This window comes from Grammomys surdaster, unplaced genomic scaffold (assembly GCF_004785775.1).
Source record: "Grammomys surdaster isolate TR1022 unplaced genomic scaffold, NIH_TR_1.0 142, whole genome shotgun sequence".
Taxonomy (NCBI): domain Eukaryota; kingdom Metazoa; phylum Chordata; class Mammalia; order Rodentia; family Muridae; genus Grammomys; species Grammomys surdaster.
The window spans coordinates 6,719,349-6,736,582 of NW_021604600.1; the positions used below are offsets into that span (position 1 = coordinate 6,719,349).

The 17,234-nt window shown below is 47.9% G+C and overlaps 1 protein-coding gene across 2 annotated transcripts in view; it reads left to right on the plus strand.

Annotated features, from left to right (window-relative positions):
* Kiaa0556 (KIAA0556 ortholog) overlaps window positions 1–17,234 on the plus strand; it is a 167,406-nt gene that overhangs the window by 131,894 nt on the left and 18,278 nt on the right. For both annotated transcript variants that reach the window (XM_028764277.1, XM_028764280.1), the window contains exons 15-18: window positions 3,451–4,318; window positions 10,933–11,637; window positions 12,554–12,762; window positions 15,415–15,493. In XM_028764277.1, the coding sequence (XP_028620110.1) occupies window positions 3,451–4,318; window positions 10,933–11,637; window positions 12,554–12,762; window positions 15,415–15,493 (1,861 nt within the window). The remainder of the gene's footprint in view (window positions 1–3,450; window positions 4,319–10,932; window positions 11,638–12,553; window positions 12,763–15,414; window positions 15,494–17,234) is intronic.

Sequence of the window (17,234 nt, forward strand, 5' to 3'; positions counted from 1 at the left end):
AGACAAATTAGCAGCCAAACCAGGCATGGAGGTGTAGAACTGCAATCCCAGCACTGTAATGTGAGATCTCAAGTCTGAGGCTCTGTCTAAAATGAAAGAGCCCCCTTAGTCAGCTATGATGGTACACACCTCTAATCTCTCACTAGGGAGGCAGAGGCAGACAGATCTCTATAAGTTTGAGGCTTGCCTGGTCTACATAGTGAGTTCTAGGACAGCCAAGGCTACATACCTTGTCTTCAAACAAACAAAAAACAAACAAAAAACCCTGCCCCTAACCTTCCAGAAATGCTGATGAGAGAGACCATTTCAGAGACTGAGGAACTCAAGAGCATCAGGATATAGAGAGGAATGGGTTGGGTGTTCTTTAAAGCCTGGTATTGAGGAGTCTCTGAAGGCAAGAAGGAGTCGGGATGTGGCATCAAGGAGCAGTGTATGGAGACAAGCAGACCTGGACCTGGAACTATCAATAGGTGGTTAGGGTTGATAGCATGGAATCACTGGGTGGTTTGGGCAGGAGGCTGCTGTAGTCTGACAAGTTGTTGTTAAGTGAGTCTGGCTGCTGTGTGGGAAGTGAAGTGTGTGTGCAGGTGACAGTGCAGAGTGGGAGCAGAGAGACCAATTAGTTGATTCTGGTGTCTCTGGAGAGATGACAGAGGCCTGCACTGGGGCAGCAGTGTCAATGGAAGGTGAAGTCAGGTTGGAGAGGAAAGAGACCAGGAACTCCTTGACAGGTTGGATGTGGCGGGGCAAGGACAAGGAGGTCAGAGGGTGCTGAAGATTTGGAAAGCTGACTGAGTAGCAGAACTGGGTTGAAGAGAGCAGAGGTTTGGCTTGAGGAAGTGATGCAGAACTCTGTTAGGAGCTGTAACTCCAGCACCTAAGAACCAGAAGCAGATAGAACCTAAGTTCAAGGCTAGCCCGGGCTCCATGCCTATATTGTTTGTTTGTTTTTGTTTGTTTGTTTAAGTATTTGATGGATCTGAAGCACATATAGATTGAAATTCCCAAGAGGAAAGAGAGTGCCAGTCATTCCTTAGGGGCCAACAGAGAGGTCAGGACTAGAGTCAGGGAATGGATGTCCTTGGACCATAGAGACATTCAGAGCCTTGGGCCATGGTGAGTACAGGACATTCAAAGAACTAGCCATAAACCTAGGGCAGCCCAGGTACTGAGGCAGCCTAGGTACCGAGGCAGCCCAGGTACCAAGGCCCAGATGAACTGGTGGGGGTTGCAGGTGTAGAGACAAGCCAAGGAGGCTTGGCGGGGTAGCCAGCAAGGCAGAAGCCAGATAAAACAGGCATAGGCATACCATCACCAAAGCCCAGCTAACAGCATTGTGAAGGAGGAAGAACAGCTGTCTATCCTCCCAGCTGAGTCAGGTGTGGCAGGGGAGCAAGAGATACCCCTGGCTTTGGTCTTGAGTCAGACCCTGTAACCTACTGTCAAAGCTGAGAGAAGGGCTCTGTCATGGTGACACAGACTGCAGGGGCAAGCCATTGCCCTGGCTGTGGATGCCTTGACACAGTGGATTCTATATTGAATTCAAACAGGAACCTATTGGGAGGGGAGGCAAGAGGCAAGAAAGGGACAAGGGTGACAATGACTGCTTCATTGTAGACGTGACAGCAACTTGTGAATAACTCTATAGAATAGAATCCTCAGCAATTGGACAGGAAGAAAACCTCAGACTCTCACAATTCAGGTGCATCTCAGAGTAATTATGCTTATGTAAAAGAAGCCAGATAGAAATGGGTACACATTGCAAGCTGTATGTCAAAATTCTAGAAAATGTGTTACTTTATAAAAAAGGACCTGTTGAGGTGTTTCAGTGGATAAAAGCACTTAGTGTCAAGCCTGATGACCTGAGTTCCATCCCTTGGATACACATAGTGGAAGGAACTATCTCCCCCCACACACACACACATACACACATACAGAGAGAGAGAGAGAGAGAGAGAGAGAGAGAGAGAGAGAGAGAGAATTCAGTGATGGTGAGCAGGTGGATGGTTGTCTGGGAAAGCAGAGAGGGAGAAGGCTTTCAAAGTGTATCACTTGAGGGTGATGGTTGTGTTTGTTATCCTAAGTGTGGAGATTGTTTTAGGGAACTGTACATGTTAAGACTTACCAAGTAGCTGTAAAGAGCTATTTACTGATTGATGTATGAATTCTATTCCTTGGTAAAGCTTGGGAAGAGTTCTAGCACAGAAAGGAGGGAAGTAACCAGTATCTGGAGAAGGAGTGATCTTACTTTAATCATGAATAGATCAGATACATGCACATCAGATACATGCATAAGAAAAGGCATGCGTTTAGGGAATGAGGGGCTAGGGACCTTTCTGTGAAGGTCACTGTGTCATGCTGGCCTGCCTCCTCCACATCCTGGTGCAATGGAAACATAGAAAAGTTGGTAGTAGAGCAAGGATTCCCTAGAAACTGCCATATTAAGCCTTGGTACCTGCTCCATATCTTTCTTTGACTGCAGCTGAAGTGAGAGGGTCCCTGGCATGCTGGCATTGCTGCTCAGCACTGCTTGCTGTGCTGTCTGCTGAGGGATGTGCCCAGCTTGTGATGTGTGAGGGCATTGTTGCCCCAGGGGCCACCTTTAGCAAGCAGTGAACAAACACACTAACTTCTGTCTTTGGGACATACTTCCAAAGTACATGCCCTGGATTCCTTAGAGAATCCCAACAGGAGATAACCTCCATTGCCCCCCACTGTGAAGTGCTCAGACACCTTTGGGAACATCCTGCTACCCTGTCTTACTTTCCCTACTTCCTGTTTACACCAAGTCCTTGTCCTAGGCTCTGCTTTTAAGATACTCAGTATGAGATATCCGAGGAGTCCAGGAAACTGCATTTGACATGCACACCAGATCTGCTTGCTGCAGAAGCCCCAGGAACCACACTTCATTTCAGTTTACTTAAAATACATATATTCGGGGGGAGATTGTTTGTTTGAGTTTTGTTTTGTTTTGCTTTGTTTTAGACAAGAATCTTACTTTGTAGCCCATGCTGGCTTCCAACTCACTATGCTCTGGGCCCTGGGATGTGCTAGAATGACAAGCATATACCACTACACCTTTAGAGACTGGCTGGGCAGTGAAAAGCCTTGAAAGGGTTCACAAGGGAGCATGGGTATCTTTGTTCCTGTAGGAGGTTAACTCTGATGGAAGCATCAGGAGATCAGGAAGCACTGAAACCAATTAGTGGGCCATTACCAGTGTCCTGACAGGAGGCGATGAAAGCCAAGACAAAAGTTCTTTGATTCGTAGCATATGTATGGCTTTGCAGAGAGAGGAGACGGAATCTATTTCACAGGTGCTGGCACAGCTGTAGAGTTCTCACGTCTCTAGCACTTTACATGTCTGTTTTGGGGTATCTTCCACTTCCTCAGTTTGACTCATCAGTCTGATGACACATGCTTTCTTTTTGCTCCATTTTGTGCATTCAGGATCTTGACATTGGTGCTAAGAATGTGAAACTCTATGTCAACAAAAGCCTCATCTTTGATGGCGTGTTAGAGAAAGGAGGAGGTGAAGCCCCCTTTGATTGTACCATCCCTGTTGACCTTCCGAGAGAGAGGAACGAGAGCCCAGAGAAGGCCTTGAGCTGGAAAGAAAGCAAAGGTGACCTCAAGATGGCTGCCATGAGTGAGGATGAGGCGCTTGGGCCCAGCTGCTCACAGCCAGCAGAATCCTTGGATATGACAGTTTCCTCACAAGGAGATTTCCTTGGTGAAAAGATGAATTCTACATATTGCCCCAAGAACAGTTTGTCCAAGTTACAGGAAGATATAAGACTGTTGGCAACCCCTGCCTCTATGGGTGATGGGCCCAGTGTCCCATCTTCCTCGTCTCCTGGGAAATGTCTTCCTCTAGAAGAGGATTCCTCTTTGATCCAACAGCTGGAAAACCTCAGAGGTAGGAAAATCCCCGAACCCACTGGGAAAACCCCACACTGGTTACAGCCTTCTCTAGCAGGGATGGGAAAGAAACAGACAGTCAGGAAACCCAAACCCCTGTGGCTCAGTCCTGAAAAAGATCTGGAACAGAAGACCAGGCTTCCATCTGATGATGTCATTGGTGATGCTCCTGGAGAAGTGGAGGCCAAGGAAAAAGGCCCTCGGCGTGAACAAGGGAGGACTAGCAGCTGGAATGTCATCACTGAAGAGAGACCCCCCAAGGCATCCTCCAAAGCCTGTGGAAATGACTTAGACATCTTTAGCCAGCCTCCTAACAGGGATCGCCCTGCTAGTGGGAGGAGGGCCCTGAAGAAGGATGCGAGCAGTAGCCATGGTGATGACCGGCCAGCCAGCAAAGGTAAGCTTCAAGCTGTCCCCATTGGAATCAAACCATTTGTTTCCCTGGACACTGCTTTCCTTATCTATAAAACAAGGGGGCTGGTCTAAAGTAGGGGGTCACAAATCTTCTGTCTCAGCCAGAAAGGTGATACAAATGAGAACCAGGAACTCTGCTTGTTAAACTCCTAGATGTGATTGTCACTGGCACCAGGATGGCATCTTGACCCATTTTTCTTACACTACAAGATTTTTCCAACCTGGACTTGACTTTCCACCTTTGATAAAGACATTAGTCCCTAGTAACTTACCTGAGTCTGTACTGTTAGAAGGCCAGAAGGCCCAAGGCCATTGGAAGGAGGCAGCCTCCACTCTACAGTCTTGTTGCTGGCCTCTAGAAATGCACGGCTAGTGTGCCCGTCTGCTTTTGCTTTTGTCAGTACAAACTGGAGTATGAAAAAGTCTTGCTTTACAGTGTTAGCAACTGATGGTGAATATTTTGAAACCACTGTGTGTATTTAAAAGAAATTGTCATGGCTCAGGCCTGTAATCCCATATACTCCAGAGGCTGATGCTGGAGAGTTACAAGTCCAAGGCCTACTTAGGCTTCAGAGTCAGTTCAAGACCAGCCTGATCAACTTAGTGATACCTTGTTTCAAAATATAGATGCAGAAGGGCTGGGATGGTAGCTCAGTGATGCAAGGACCTGGGCTTAACTCAGTGATATTAAAATAAAAACAAAAGCGACATCTGTTGGCAGAGTTCAGATTGAGAGTTGCAATCTTTGCACACGGTAGGGACACCCAGATTCACCCCTGTGTTGCAGAGTACCTAATTAATTAATTAATTAATTAATCTGAATGAATCTGGCTATTTGCAGGGACTCTGCTCTCTGAGCCTCAATGTCTTCATCTGTAAGATAGGATTGACACACCCTTCTTAAAGTTGTGAGGGACAAACAAGACAGTGGGAAATGTTTAGCAAGTAATGAGTGAGACATCAGCCTTGTACCACCCCACAGACTTACTGGCTTCAATTTTAATTCCTTTCTCCCTATTCCCACAAAGCCTCCACAAAGCACCCCTTTCCTCGGGGATTCTAGGTGGTAATTTGAGATCCAGGGACTGTGCTTGGCAGGTACTGGCACAGAAGCATGGCTCAACAAATGGTTAATCCTTCTGTCCCCCATGCCAAGCCTGCATCACCTGTGCTCTGAGTCTGCCTCTTGTGTGGCCACAGGAATCCCTGCCCATCCTCCTTAGTGAGTCATCTCAGGTCACCCTATCAGTGAGTGTCTGCTTGGTTCCTCTTGTATCCCTCAGAATCTGAGGGCTCCCCCCAACCTCTGGCTGTCCTCTGGGTCTGTGCTGCCACCCACCTTTCATATAGACTCAGAGACTGAGTAAAGTGGAGATCAGGAAATCACAGAAGGGCATGGTGGGGCTAAGCCTGAAACTTCTGTCCTCAGGGAGCTGAGGCAGGGGTATCACCAAGACAGGCCTCTGCTGTATAGAAAGACTCTGTCTCAAGAAAAACATTAAAATGGTCAAGGGTGAGGGGATTGATTGTCAAAGTACTTGAGAACCTGATTTGGATGCCCAAAACCCACCTAATTCCAGCTCTGGGGGAGGCAGAGACAGGAGGATCGCTTGTTGGTCAGCCAGTCTAGCCAAATAATGATATCCAGGCTAGGGAGAGATCTTGTCTCAACAGAGATGGCATTCTATCCAGATAATAACCAAGTTTGTCCTCTAGCCTCCACAGGCATGCTAAGCTATGTATACATGCACACACAGTTATAGACACACACTAAACAACACAGACAGTAAAAGAAAGAGAAGCCTTCTGAGTATGAAAGCCTGGCTTAGGTGACATGCTGTGGGGCAGGACAGTGGTGACAAGTAGGGCCTGGATCCGTGTATTCTTTGCCAAGGTCTAGTCCAACCTTAATGATTCTGAGTCCTTTTAACAGCCCCATCTTACAGATAAAAAATGTGAAGTTTAAATAACTTTTCTAGAGATTCATTTCCCACAACCAGTGGGGCTAATATAGAATTTGAAAAACAGTGGATCAGTCCCACCATTCTGAGCCTATTAGCATAACTGCCAACATTTACTGAATGGCTGGTCAGGCTTTAAACAGACGTGGAGCTGCAGGGAGTTCCTGGTGACAGGCAACAGTCCAACTGTCCAAGTTCAGAGGCCTCAGTCTCACTTGAATTTCTTGCCAGGCATTTCCCTGCTTGGCTCAGTGACACGTCAAGAATCAAGTCCTTGAGATTTAATACTTGTTAGCTGGTTTTGCTAATGAGGAAAGTTGTTTAGAAATAGTGTTATTACCCATCACTCAATTCCAGAGCTCACTGCTGGGGCCTCCAAGAAGCATGCTGGCTGAGTCCACCAAAATGCTAGTGGAGTAATAAGCTTCACAGAGCTCACCATGGTGAGTCCACCACAGTTCCTTTACTGTGGCCCAGCAGGGAATCATAGTTGACTATAATGCCATGTCCATTCTGGAAGTGGGGTGTGTTGGCCACAGGTGGATGAGGTCTCATTGGCCTTTACCATGACAGTGAAGAGGAGTAGGTGGAGACCTCAGGGTGCTCCAAAGTTCCGAAGGCTAGTAGCATCTTCTCCCTGTTCCCTTGGCTCTCGTCACAAGTCCTCCAGACCACCTTTTCTTGCTAGTTTGTTCACAGTCAGTCGAAGGCCTTTAAGCCCCAAGTGACTGAGTTTTGGCTCTGGGCCCTGCAGCCAGTTCTGGAGTCTCAAGGGATGCTGATTGGTAGACTTTGGGTCAGCTGTTCAGACCTTGCCCAGTCAGCAATGGCCAAAGCAGGTGCACCAGGGGAAAGGTGGTTGTGATGTATTTTCCCTTGTCCATTCTTGTTTCCTGTGTTAGTGGCCACTGAAGCACATGTGGTGATGGTGCAGTTTTATAAACTCTGAGCTTCAATTGTTCATATCTGACTCCACACAGGAAGAGTCTTTTGGCATCTTGAATCCTGTCATGTCATCATCAGAGATCCTTCTAGACTCCCTAGACTACAGATGGACACCATTGCTTTCCATGGACTGGAGCTGGGGACATGGCTTAATGAGAGTGTGTTTAACATGTGTTTCATCCTCAATACCACAGAAGGGAAGTAGGAAACTTCTTGTCTAACAGATTCAGGATAGTGTTGTCAGCAATGACAGGCCAAACCTTAGCTTAGTTCCAAGAGGTAGTCAGAGCATGTTCCCAGCAGAGACACACTGGGAGACATGGATGTCCATCTGCCATCACACCCAACAGGGCCAGGAGAAAGTCTGTTCCTCTCCTTTTAGAACCAAGTATGCGACTCAGAGAAGAGTCTAGAAGGCAGACTCAAAAGGAATGCCAAGTCCCTGCTCCCTGGCAGAGGCATGCTAGCCAAGTTCCTTATGTGTGGCGCTTAGTGTTTCCTGGCATGCTTATAGGCCTACCCCACCATTGCTTTCAGTCATAAGAATTCAGATCACAGAGACCCAAGTGATGACAGCATGTGCTAGAGCCCCTTCTGCCACATGTCACACCAGTTCCTGGGATGAGAGAATATGGGAACTTCTGGGTTCCTTATTGGTGGCACATAGGAAGATGGGGACAGGGCAGGCATGGGAGAACTTGCAGGCTATAGCCTCCAGGCCGATCCAAGAGACTGAAGGCAAGAAGCTAGTGTTGGCAGGCTTCCTGTCTGAGCAAACACTTCCTAGGTATTTCTAGCACCTCATGCTTTCTGTGTGCGGCACTGGGTCATGCCAGCGAGCAAGGATGGGAGTGGGAGTACACTGAAAGGAGTGACCATCGGAGGAAGAGCTGTCCCAGCAGAAAGCAGAGAAGGACAAAGCCCCACTGAAGAAGACATCTGGTGGGGTGGAGCAGAATAGCAGTGACTGGGGGAAATGAAGGTTACAGAATTAGGAAGAGCCACAACAGGGCTTGTGGGCACAGTGAGTGAAATCATTTTATTCTTGGCATAAGAAATGATCGTGGCAATGAAAATAGCATGTGACAAACTCTGCTGTAGGCTCATGGCTCAGGCTGTTAAAATGACCAGACCACACACAGATAGCATGAGGTGCTAGAAATATCTAGAAAGTATTTTCTAGGACGGAGAGGTTTCTTGCCTTCAGTCCCCCAGATCAGTGTGGAGGTTGTCATCTCTGAGTTCTCCCCTGCCTGCTTTGTCCTCTTCTGCCTTCTTTCCTACCAGCAAAGAGCCTAGTGTTCTTGTCACTAGAATTGGAGAACCCTGGCAGAACTTGATCTGAAATTAGACAGTGCCTGTGTAGGAGCTGAGAAACCATGGGGCTAAGAGTGCTAGCTGGGTAAGACAGGGAAGGATGGGAGCAAGGATCAAGTAAGTCCCAGCTACTCCTAGACTTTGCAACAAGAGGATGGCATCACTGTGATAAGAAGCTGTGAGTAGGCTGAGTGTGGTGGGCATACCTGTGCTCCTGAAATTCTGGAGGCTGAGGCAGGAAGATCACAGTTTGAGGCCAGCCTGAGCTATGTAATGAAACCCCATCTCAAAGGGGTGGGGAGAAAGAAGCAAAGAAAAAGAGAGGTGGAGGGAGAAAGAAAGAGAAAGGAAAGGAAAAGAAGCAAAAGTTAGCTAGCTAGCTCTCTGGGTCAGGAAGCTGAAGTGGTGTATTTCCTAAACCACTGGGAGACAGACTGTCAAATGCAAGACCTTTGTCTGGGATGTCATGAATGAAGTGAAGATTGACAAAGACTGAGAGTCATTGTCACTTGCTATAAATGGGGCGTTCTGAGAGCCATAGGTATCTTAGGCATTCAAAGTGCAAAAAACCACCAGGGCTCTTAGAAACAGGTAGGTGCAGGAACCCATATAAAGCCATCAGAGTTTCTCCCGAACTTGGTTCCTGCTCCCAAGTTGGCTTCATTTTTAGGCAGGTTCCCCACAGTGTAGTCAAATAGGCCCTCACAGTTCAACCCTATATCCCATCAGTCTGGCTTAGCCAGGGGAATGACAGCCCTTCAAGCTTCCATGTAGATAGCCTCAAAGTGGGATGGTCTTCAGAAAGCTGAGGCTAGTTCCCCAAAGAAGAGAGGCTGAGTTCAGGGTGGAGTTGAGAGCCCACTATTGATACAGGAAACAGGATGTCTGTACAGAAAAGGGGAGGAGAACAGGGCATGATGGGAGGGAACCACAGAATCTGGTACCCTCCCTTTTCTAGACATTTAATGTATAATGTAATCTAGAGATTTATACATGTCTGCAGGCAGAGCGAGCAGTGGAAAGCACTGAAGGAAGCAGTGTTGGAAGATTCTAGAGAGAGGAGTAATTGATAGTGCCAAGCTCCCTAGAGCTCAGGCAGGAGTAGAGTGCAGGCACTGCCCCGTCAGAGCAACACCTTTCCATGACTGGCTGTGCTTGGCTGCCAGCAAAAGCCACTGCCTGATGGTCACACTGAGCTCATAGATTCTGAGAGGGGGCTTGAGAGCCTTCTTTGAAGTTCTGGTTGAGTCCTCATGCTCAGGACTTAGACTTTGTCCATACTTGGGAGGAGACAGATGCCTTACCCTTTAATACACTTGGTGAAGTTGACTGCTTTGAACTTGTGATCCTCCTGCCTCCACAGACCAGTGCTGGTACTCAGACTTAACATTCTTTCTTGAGCATTCATCCTGCTGTTAAATAATGCCTCGTAGTGCTGCCAGAGCCATGTGGCTGGGCCAGCCTCCAGTGCCGTGCAGCCTACACTATGATCAACTCAGACCCCATGGGCCAAGATATATCCCTGGCTATGGAGTTTCAAAGTGGGGTGACTTCTGGTAAAGTTTCTGACACCAAAATAGCCTTCCTGGGTCAGCTTCCTCTCACCATGGTACTCAAAACGAACAAATTTCAAAGGAAATAGATCACTGTGACCCGTAGGTTCAGAGGCTCAGGGCTGAGCTATTTGGCCATGTTGCTTTGGGCCTACAAAAGGCAGCATGCAATGGCAGTGTATGATGAGGGAAGCTGCTCACTTGATGGTAGCTGGAGAGTGAAGAGAGGGAGAATATCCCAGAGTCCCCTTCAGGGATGTGGCCCTACCTTGTAAAGGCTCTACCCTTCCCAGTAGTGCCACAATATGGATGGCAAGTCTGAAACATACTAGCCTTTGGGGAACATTCAAGATTCAAACTGTAGCTCTTCTCCTGACTTGCACAACAGTTGTACTCCTAGAAAGTTCAAAGTCTATTAAAAATACTTCTTGTTTTTCCTGAAAAGAGAGTCTAGACTTGGATTATGATAAACAGTTCTTTGTCAAGATCAACACTTAAGATCATGTGCAACAGGAAGCCATAGTTCACCTAGCCCACTCTGAAGTTGTGGAGTACTCATGTGGACCATCTCTGTGTTGTGGAGTATACATTATTCATTAATATCTGAATGAATCTGGCTGTTTAGAGGCCCTCTACTCTCTGAGCCTCAATGTCTTCATCTATAAGACAGGATTGACACACCCTTCTTAGAGTTGTGAGGGACAAACAAGACAGTGGCTTTAATGAAGTATATCAGAGCTTTCCTGGTTCCTGGGGAATGCCTGAGACAGTTTCCAGGGTGTGACACTAATACAGTGCCCCCCTCCTGTGTTCTCTTTCAGAGGACACCCAGGCTACCCAGGCACTGCCTTGGTTGCAGTGGTATGGCGAGCAGGAACATGCACTGCATGCATCATGGGACTCCCTCACTGCCTTCGACCGTGCCCACCGGGGCCGAATCTCTGCCCTGGAGCCACAAGGGGACATCCTAGATGAGTTCCTGAAGCAGCAGAGGAGCAGCAGGCAAGAGGACTCCCCAGCCCCCTGCAGAGAAGAGGAGCCAGAGCCCTCCACAGAGACAGATGGCGACAGTGACTTTAAAATCCCAGTCCTCCCTTATGGACAGCACTTGGTCATTGACATCAAGTCTACGTGGGGAGACAGACACTATGTTGGCCTTAACGGGATAGAAATATTCAGCTCCTCAGGGGAACCAGTACAGATTTCCAGCATTACAGCGGACCCCCCTGACATCAATATTTTACCAGCTTATGGGAAAGACCCACGTGTAGTTTCCAACCTCATTGATGGGGTGAACAGGACCCAGGATGACATGCATGTCTGGCTGGCCCCCTTCACACCAGGCATGACCCACACCATCTCCATTGAGTTCACACACCCTTGCCAAGTTGCCCTGATTAGGATTTGGAATTACAATAAGTCTCGAATCCACTCCTTCCGAGGTGTGAAGGACATCACGATGCTGTTGGATACTCAGTGCATCTTTGAAGGAGAAATTGCCAAAGCCTCAGGAACCCTGATGGGAGGTACAGTATATCTGTGGGGATTTTCTACAAGTCCTTGTTTGCTACTCACTGAGGCATGGAGTGGAAACCCATGAGCTAGCCCAGGACAGGTAAGGTCTTCCTAGACATGAGGTACACCCCTCACCTCTTCCAGGATGGGTGGGCCAGTTGGCCCTCTAACACAAAGTGTCTTTCTAGAGACTAGGATCTTGAACCTGAGAAGGGGCTTTTCTGAAAGTTCAGAGTCATGAATTGTAGCATCTTTCTTGCCTTAAGGCAAACAGGTGGGATATTTAGGGAGCCCATGGGCCAGCCAGTCATTGGAATCCAGCTCCCCAGGTTGGGAGAATACCCACACCTTCTGGATATAAAAGGGCCCACAGGAAGCCAGGCTAGGCAGTGTACACCTGTAATTCCAGCCCTAGGGTTATGCATGGATGGTAAATCACCCTCAAGACCACCCCCTATCCTGTACACACTATTTGAAATCCTGCTTCACCCAAGACTCTAGCTCATGTGAGCTATAGACTAAGTTCAGGGGCAGTCTGGGTCTTAACAAGGTTGTCTCAAGATTTAAAGCAAGGGAAGTCTATAGCTTTAGGTCAGTGGTAGACCTCTTGAGTAGCATGTGCAAGGCTCTTGAGTCTTATATCTCCAGCACTGTAGAAATAGGTTCAGGGATCTGGGTTGGGCACCCAGTGACTCACACACACCAGGGAGTTGTATGGTGGGAGATAACATGAATTCTTATTCCATGAGGTCCCACCAATGTGGCTCTCAGCTTGGTGAAATGTGGGGGCTGACCTCTTGGCTCACATCAAGAACTGTCAGTTGCTTGAGACCATATAGTGTATGGGACACTGTGACATGTTATGAATGGCAGATCACTGAGGCCTGGAGCCAGCTGAATCTTCTCTCTTCTTGGTGATGTGCCCAGCCCCCGAGCACTTTGGAGACACTATTTTATTCACCATGGATGAGGACATCCTGGAGGCCATATTCTGTTTGGATGATACTTTTGACATGGATGCTGAGTACCTGTGTGGCCTTCAGCCTGAAGAGGTGCTAAGGAGGCCTAGCACTGCTGACGGTGAAGGTCAGGATGAAAGGCCTTTCACACAGGCTGGCTTGGGTGCCCAGGACCAGGTAGGACTGGAGTGGGCCTGGGGAGTACCCCTAACTGGATTCCTTTTGCTGTTCAGGGCAAGGTCTCACTATGTAGCACAGTCTGGCCTCAAACTCACTCTCTTCCTGCCTCAGCATCCCAAGTAGTGGGACAGCTCCTAAATGGATTACTGCTCCTGACTCAGAGCAGGGAGGGAAAGGAAGATGGATGTCCTTTATGTTGCTGGAGTTGCTGCCTTGACAGTCCCCATTTTTTCTATTTCATTTTCTATTCAGCATTTCATATTTCACTTTCTAATTATGTTTTTTAAACTGAAGTAAAGGATTCAAATTTTCATCAAAGCCAGGAAGTATAGGCTGGATGTTGGGCTCAGTGCTGCATGTGTATAATATAGAGGTTGTATTATCTTTGGGGAGAGGGGTGTGCCTGGGGCTGCTTCAGATCAGTCACCATTGTGAGTAGAACAGAAATGCCTCTCCAGGCGGTGGTGGCACACACCTTTAATCCCAGCACTTGGGAGGCAGAGGCAGGGGGATTTCTGAGTTCGAGGCCAGCCTGGTCTACAGAGTGAGTTCCAGGACAGCCAGGGCTACACAGAGAAACCCTGTCTCAGGAAAAAAAAAAAAAAAAAAAAAGAAAGAAAAGAACAGAAATGCCTAAAGGAGGCAAGCTTTAAATTAAAACAATGAGCAGAGTATTCAAGGGGGCTTCCCCATCTCTGAGAAGGAGGAGAAAGGGTAGAAGGAGAGGGATTTATAAGGGCAGGACTGGGAGGAGAAGAGGGAGGGGCTGCAATGGGGACGTAATGTAAAAAAAAAAAAACATGGAAAGGAAAGAGAATGACCAGAGCTGAGCCTGTTGGTACAGGCCTGAAAGCCAGCCATTTGAAAGTTTAAGACAAATCATTGTTGTAGAATGAGTTCAGAACCATCCTGGCCATGTTAAAGGAACTCTGTCTCAAAATAAAAAGCAAAAAGAAGGTTGTAGATGTAGTTCATTGGAAAAGTACTTGCCTGGCATGCTTTAGGCCCAGGTTCTACCCCTGGAACCATTTATAAACAAAACAGCACAAACTGGCTGCCTGAGCACATGCCCTAACGCTCACTAGTGATGCAGGCTTTGTAAGCCCAGCCCTGAGATGACCCTCAAGTAGGGACTGTTGTATTCCTTCTGAGGGCACAGATTAAGTGCCTTAACTGAGGGTATACCAGGAAGGTATCAAAGCCAGAATATGATGGCATAATACTAAAGAAAATGGACAAGAGTGAGCCCATGTCAGGGTCTACCCAGGGACTGAGGGGAGGGTCTTGTAATGAAGAGAAAGAGGAACAGAAAGAAGATGGATGGGAAAGCCAGAAGCCCATGGAGACAAGATAGCCCACAGAAGTGTGTGAGGAAAGCAGGAAGCTGGCCTAGAAACCAGACTCCTGATCAATGGGGCTGGAGCAGCAAGGCCAGGCAGGCATGGGGTAAGATGGCCACAACCAGGAGCCTGAGAAGGGACTGCCACTCTGCCCAGTGACAGCTCATCACCCATTGTTGCCTGTTCTCATGATCTTTTCAAAAGAAGCCAGAAATCTGGGCCTTAAATTATCGCAGTTTAAAAGTGGCAAATAATTGAAAGTGCCAAGCCTTCCCTGCCCACAAAAGCACACCGACCTTTTCTTGGCCTCTGGGTCTCCAGGGAGGTGACCTTGAAGTCCTTCGTCTGCCCAGTGCTTTCCAAATGTCAAGGCCCAGGGGACCTGCTGATGGACCTGATCTGCAAAACATGAGGGACTGCTTGGTCCCAGAGTAGACAAACTTCTTACTTCCTTTTGCACTACGCTATTCCTGACTGAAGCACTGGAGAGGTCTTTGTCCAAGAGAATTAATATAAAACAATAAATTAATTAGTCTTATGTGGAGACCCCAAGCAGAGTATAGCAGACTACTCTGACCTATCAGTAGACAAGACTGGTTGGTTGCCCATGGGGGTCAACTAAGAACTCTAACAATACAGGAGACAAAGCTCACCCCTAAGGTGCCAATTCTGGACAGGCCAAGTAGGGGCCACCCACTATGATTTGAGGTCCCCTCCCTTTTTCCTCCCTTCCTCCTGTCTTCAACTCAGCCTCTTGTCTCCCTCTCTATCTCTTTTCATCAACCCTCTCCTTCCTGCTTTCTCCTGTCTCCCTTCCCTCCTTCATCTTTCTTCTTCCTCTTCCTTTCCTCCCATCTCTCTTCTCCCTCCTGCTTTGCCTCTCCCCTGCCTTCTCCTTTCTTATCTATTCTCCTTTCTCCTCTTCCATCTTTCTTCCTGTCTCTTTTCCCCTCCCTGACTCCTTGTCTCCCTCCTTCCTTGTGTCCCTCCCTCACCCCTTCCTTCCTCCTCTATCCCTTTTTTCTGTCTTCCTTCCCTCTCACTCAATAAGCATTATGAGTCCACTAGAGACTTTGAGAAAGTCTGAATACCCTATGATACCCTCGCCCCTCAGTTGTCAGTAAGAGCTATGGGTAGGGATGTGGTCCCAGGCTCCAGATACCCACATACCTCATCATAGGAAGGGAAGGCATACAAAAACAGATGCAGGGATTTCCTGGGCAGGGAATGGGTAATGAATCTGGTAAAGGAACTGTGTGAGTATCACTAAAACCTCTCTTCTCCCTGTTTCTCCCCAACCATCCTATAGGTACCAGGGCTAGAGCTACAAACCAGCTTCCCTGTCTCTGAAGTCACCACACCTGAGCCAGGCATCTTCTATGGGCTATGTGAGTACCTTCCCCAAGTACCTGGCAGGGCCTTCTATTTACTTTTCGTTGTAAGTGAGGCATTGTGGCATTTTGTATTTTATACCTAGGCCTCCTACCCGCTGGGGATTGGACTTGGGAGCCAGTTGAATCCAGGCTGCTGCAGGCTTAGTAATTAGAGCTGTTATAGAACTCAACCACAGCTCAGCTCTTACACAAAGGAAAGAAGGGGCTAAGGTTGGGAGTGTGGGGGAATCACACACCCCAAGGCATAGGTCTTCTGACTTCTCCAGAACCCATGATTTTAGTCAGACTCTGAAGTATTGGCTAATTTCACATGTTGACATACATAAGGCTGCTCAGCCAGCAAACCTCCCTGAATACTCATCTGGGCTCCTGGGCCTGTCCCCTTCCTTCTAGACAAGTTCCTCTCTTAGTTCACTCACATCCATGCCAGCCCCTCATCGTCTAAGGACACTCCAAGCTGAGATCATGGCTGTCTGCGATCACCCCACCCCCAGGGCCCTGCTAGCTGGTTCTCTGTGTGCCCTGCTGCCTTGCTTCCTGCTCTTTCTTGCCCCTCCTGCTGCTGTGACACTTGCTTTCAGTTTATCTCTTGAAAAGAAGAGCTGTGACCCTACTCCATTTCTTCAGAAGCAGCCTCACACCTCCAGTTCCCAGTTCATCCCAGCCTAGCCTGGCCTCTTCCCTTGCCACCTTAGTGGGTAGAGGCTCCTGGGTCTGAATGCCTCTTCTGGCTCCCTGCCTGCCATCCATGTGCTCTGAGTGTGGAGTCTGACAGAGGATGTCTGGAGCCTTCCGTGACCCACACTGAGGGGCAGGCAAAGGTGGCCTCACCAAGGGCTCAGCAGCTAGATGGGAAGCAGAGTGGCTGGGGTTGATGCTGATGATCACCTGAGTTGAAAGAAGACTTGGTCTCCATGTCCGTATGTCCTCATGTCACTGGTCAGAGGCTATATCCAGGAAGGACATGCCTTTCTGAAGATATTCGTTAACCCTGTAGTACAGACAGTCTCCTGCCTGGGGCAAGGATCTGGGTGGTGCCTAATGTACACTGTATCTCTTCCTTCTGGCTCTTCTGCAGCTGGTTTCCCCAAACCTTCCCGTTGTCCTCAGTGAGAACCGTCCCCTGTTTCTTGATTGCTCAAAAGGAAAAAAAAAAAAAGAAAAGGTCTCTTACATAGAAAGGTAACTTATTTTGAATCTCTACAGCTCTTTCCACTCCAGGTCACTGAATTACCTTAGACTAACAGACTAAAGAGCAGTAATTCTATCACTTGAGAGGCAGGGACAGGAAGACCTGAGTTCAAGGTCAGCCTGTGTTCTATGAGAGATCTTGCCTGAGTAAGTGAATAAACAAACAAACAAACAAACAGGAAGAGAGATGGTCCATTTGGCATACAAACTGGAGGGCCCCAGTAATTTTGGCTCTTAGTGCCCACATAAAGTCAGGCATGGCAGTGCATACCTGTAATCCCAGTGTTGGCAAGATGGAAACAAATAAAACTCTGCAGCTCTGTGACCACTAGTCTGCCCTAGTGGGCCCTAAAACCCAGCAAGGAAGATGATAGCCAAGGTTGTCCTCTGGCTTCCACATGCACATATACATAGAACCTAATACACAGGAATACACACACTTAGTGCACACGTGAGAACACATACACACACTGAATTAGTAAATAAATAAGTAAATAGTCAACCAATGTTAGGTGAGAACCGGGCTTGGGGTGGGTTTTATCTC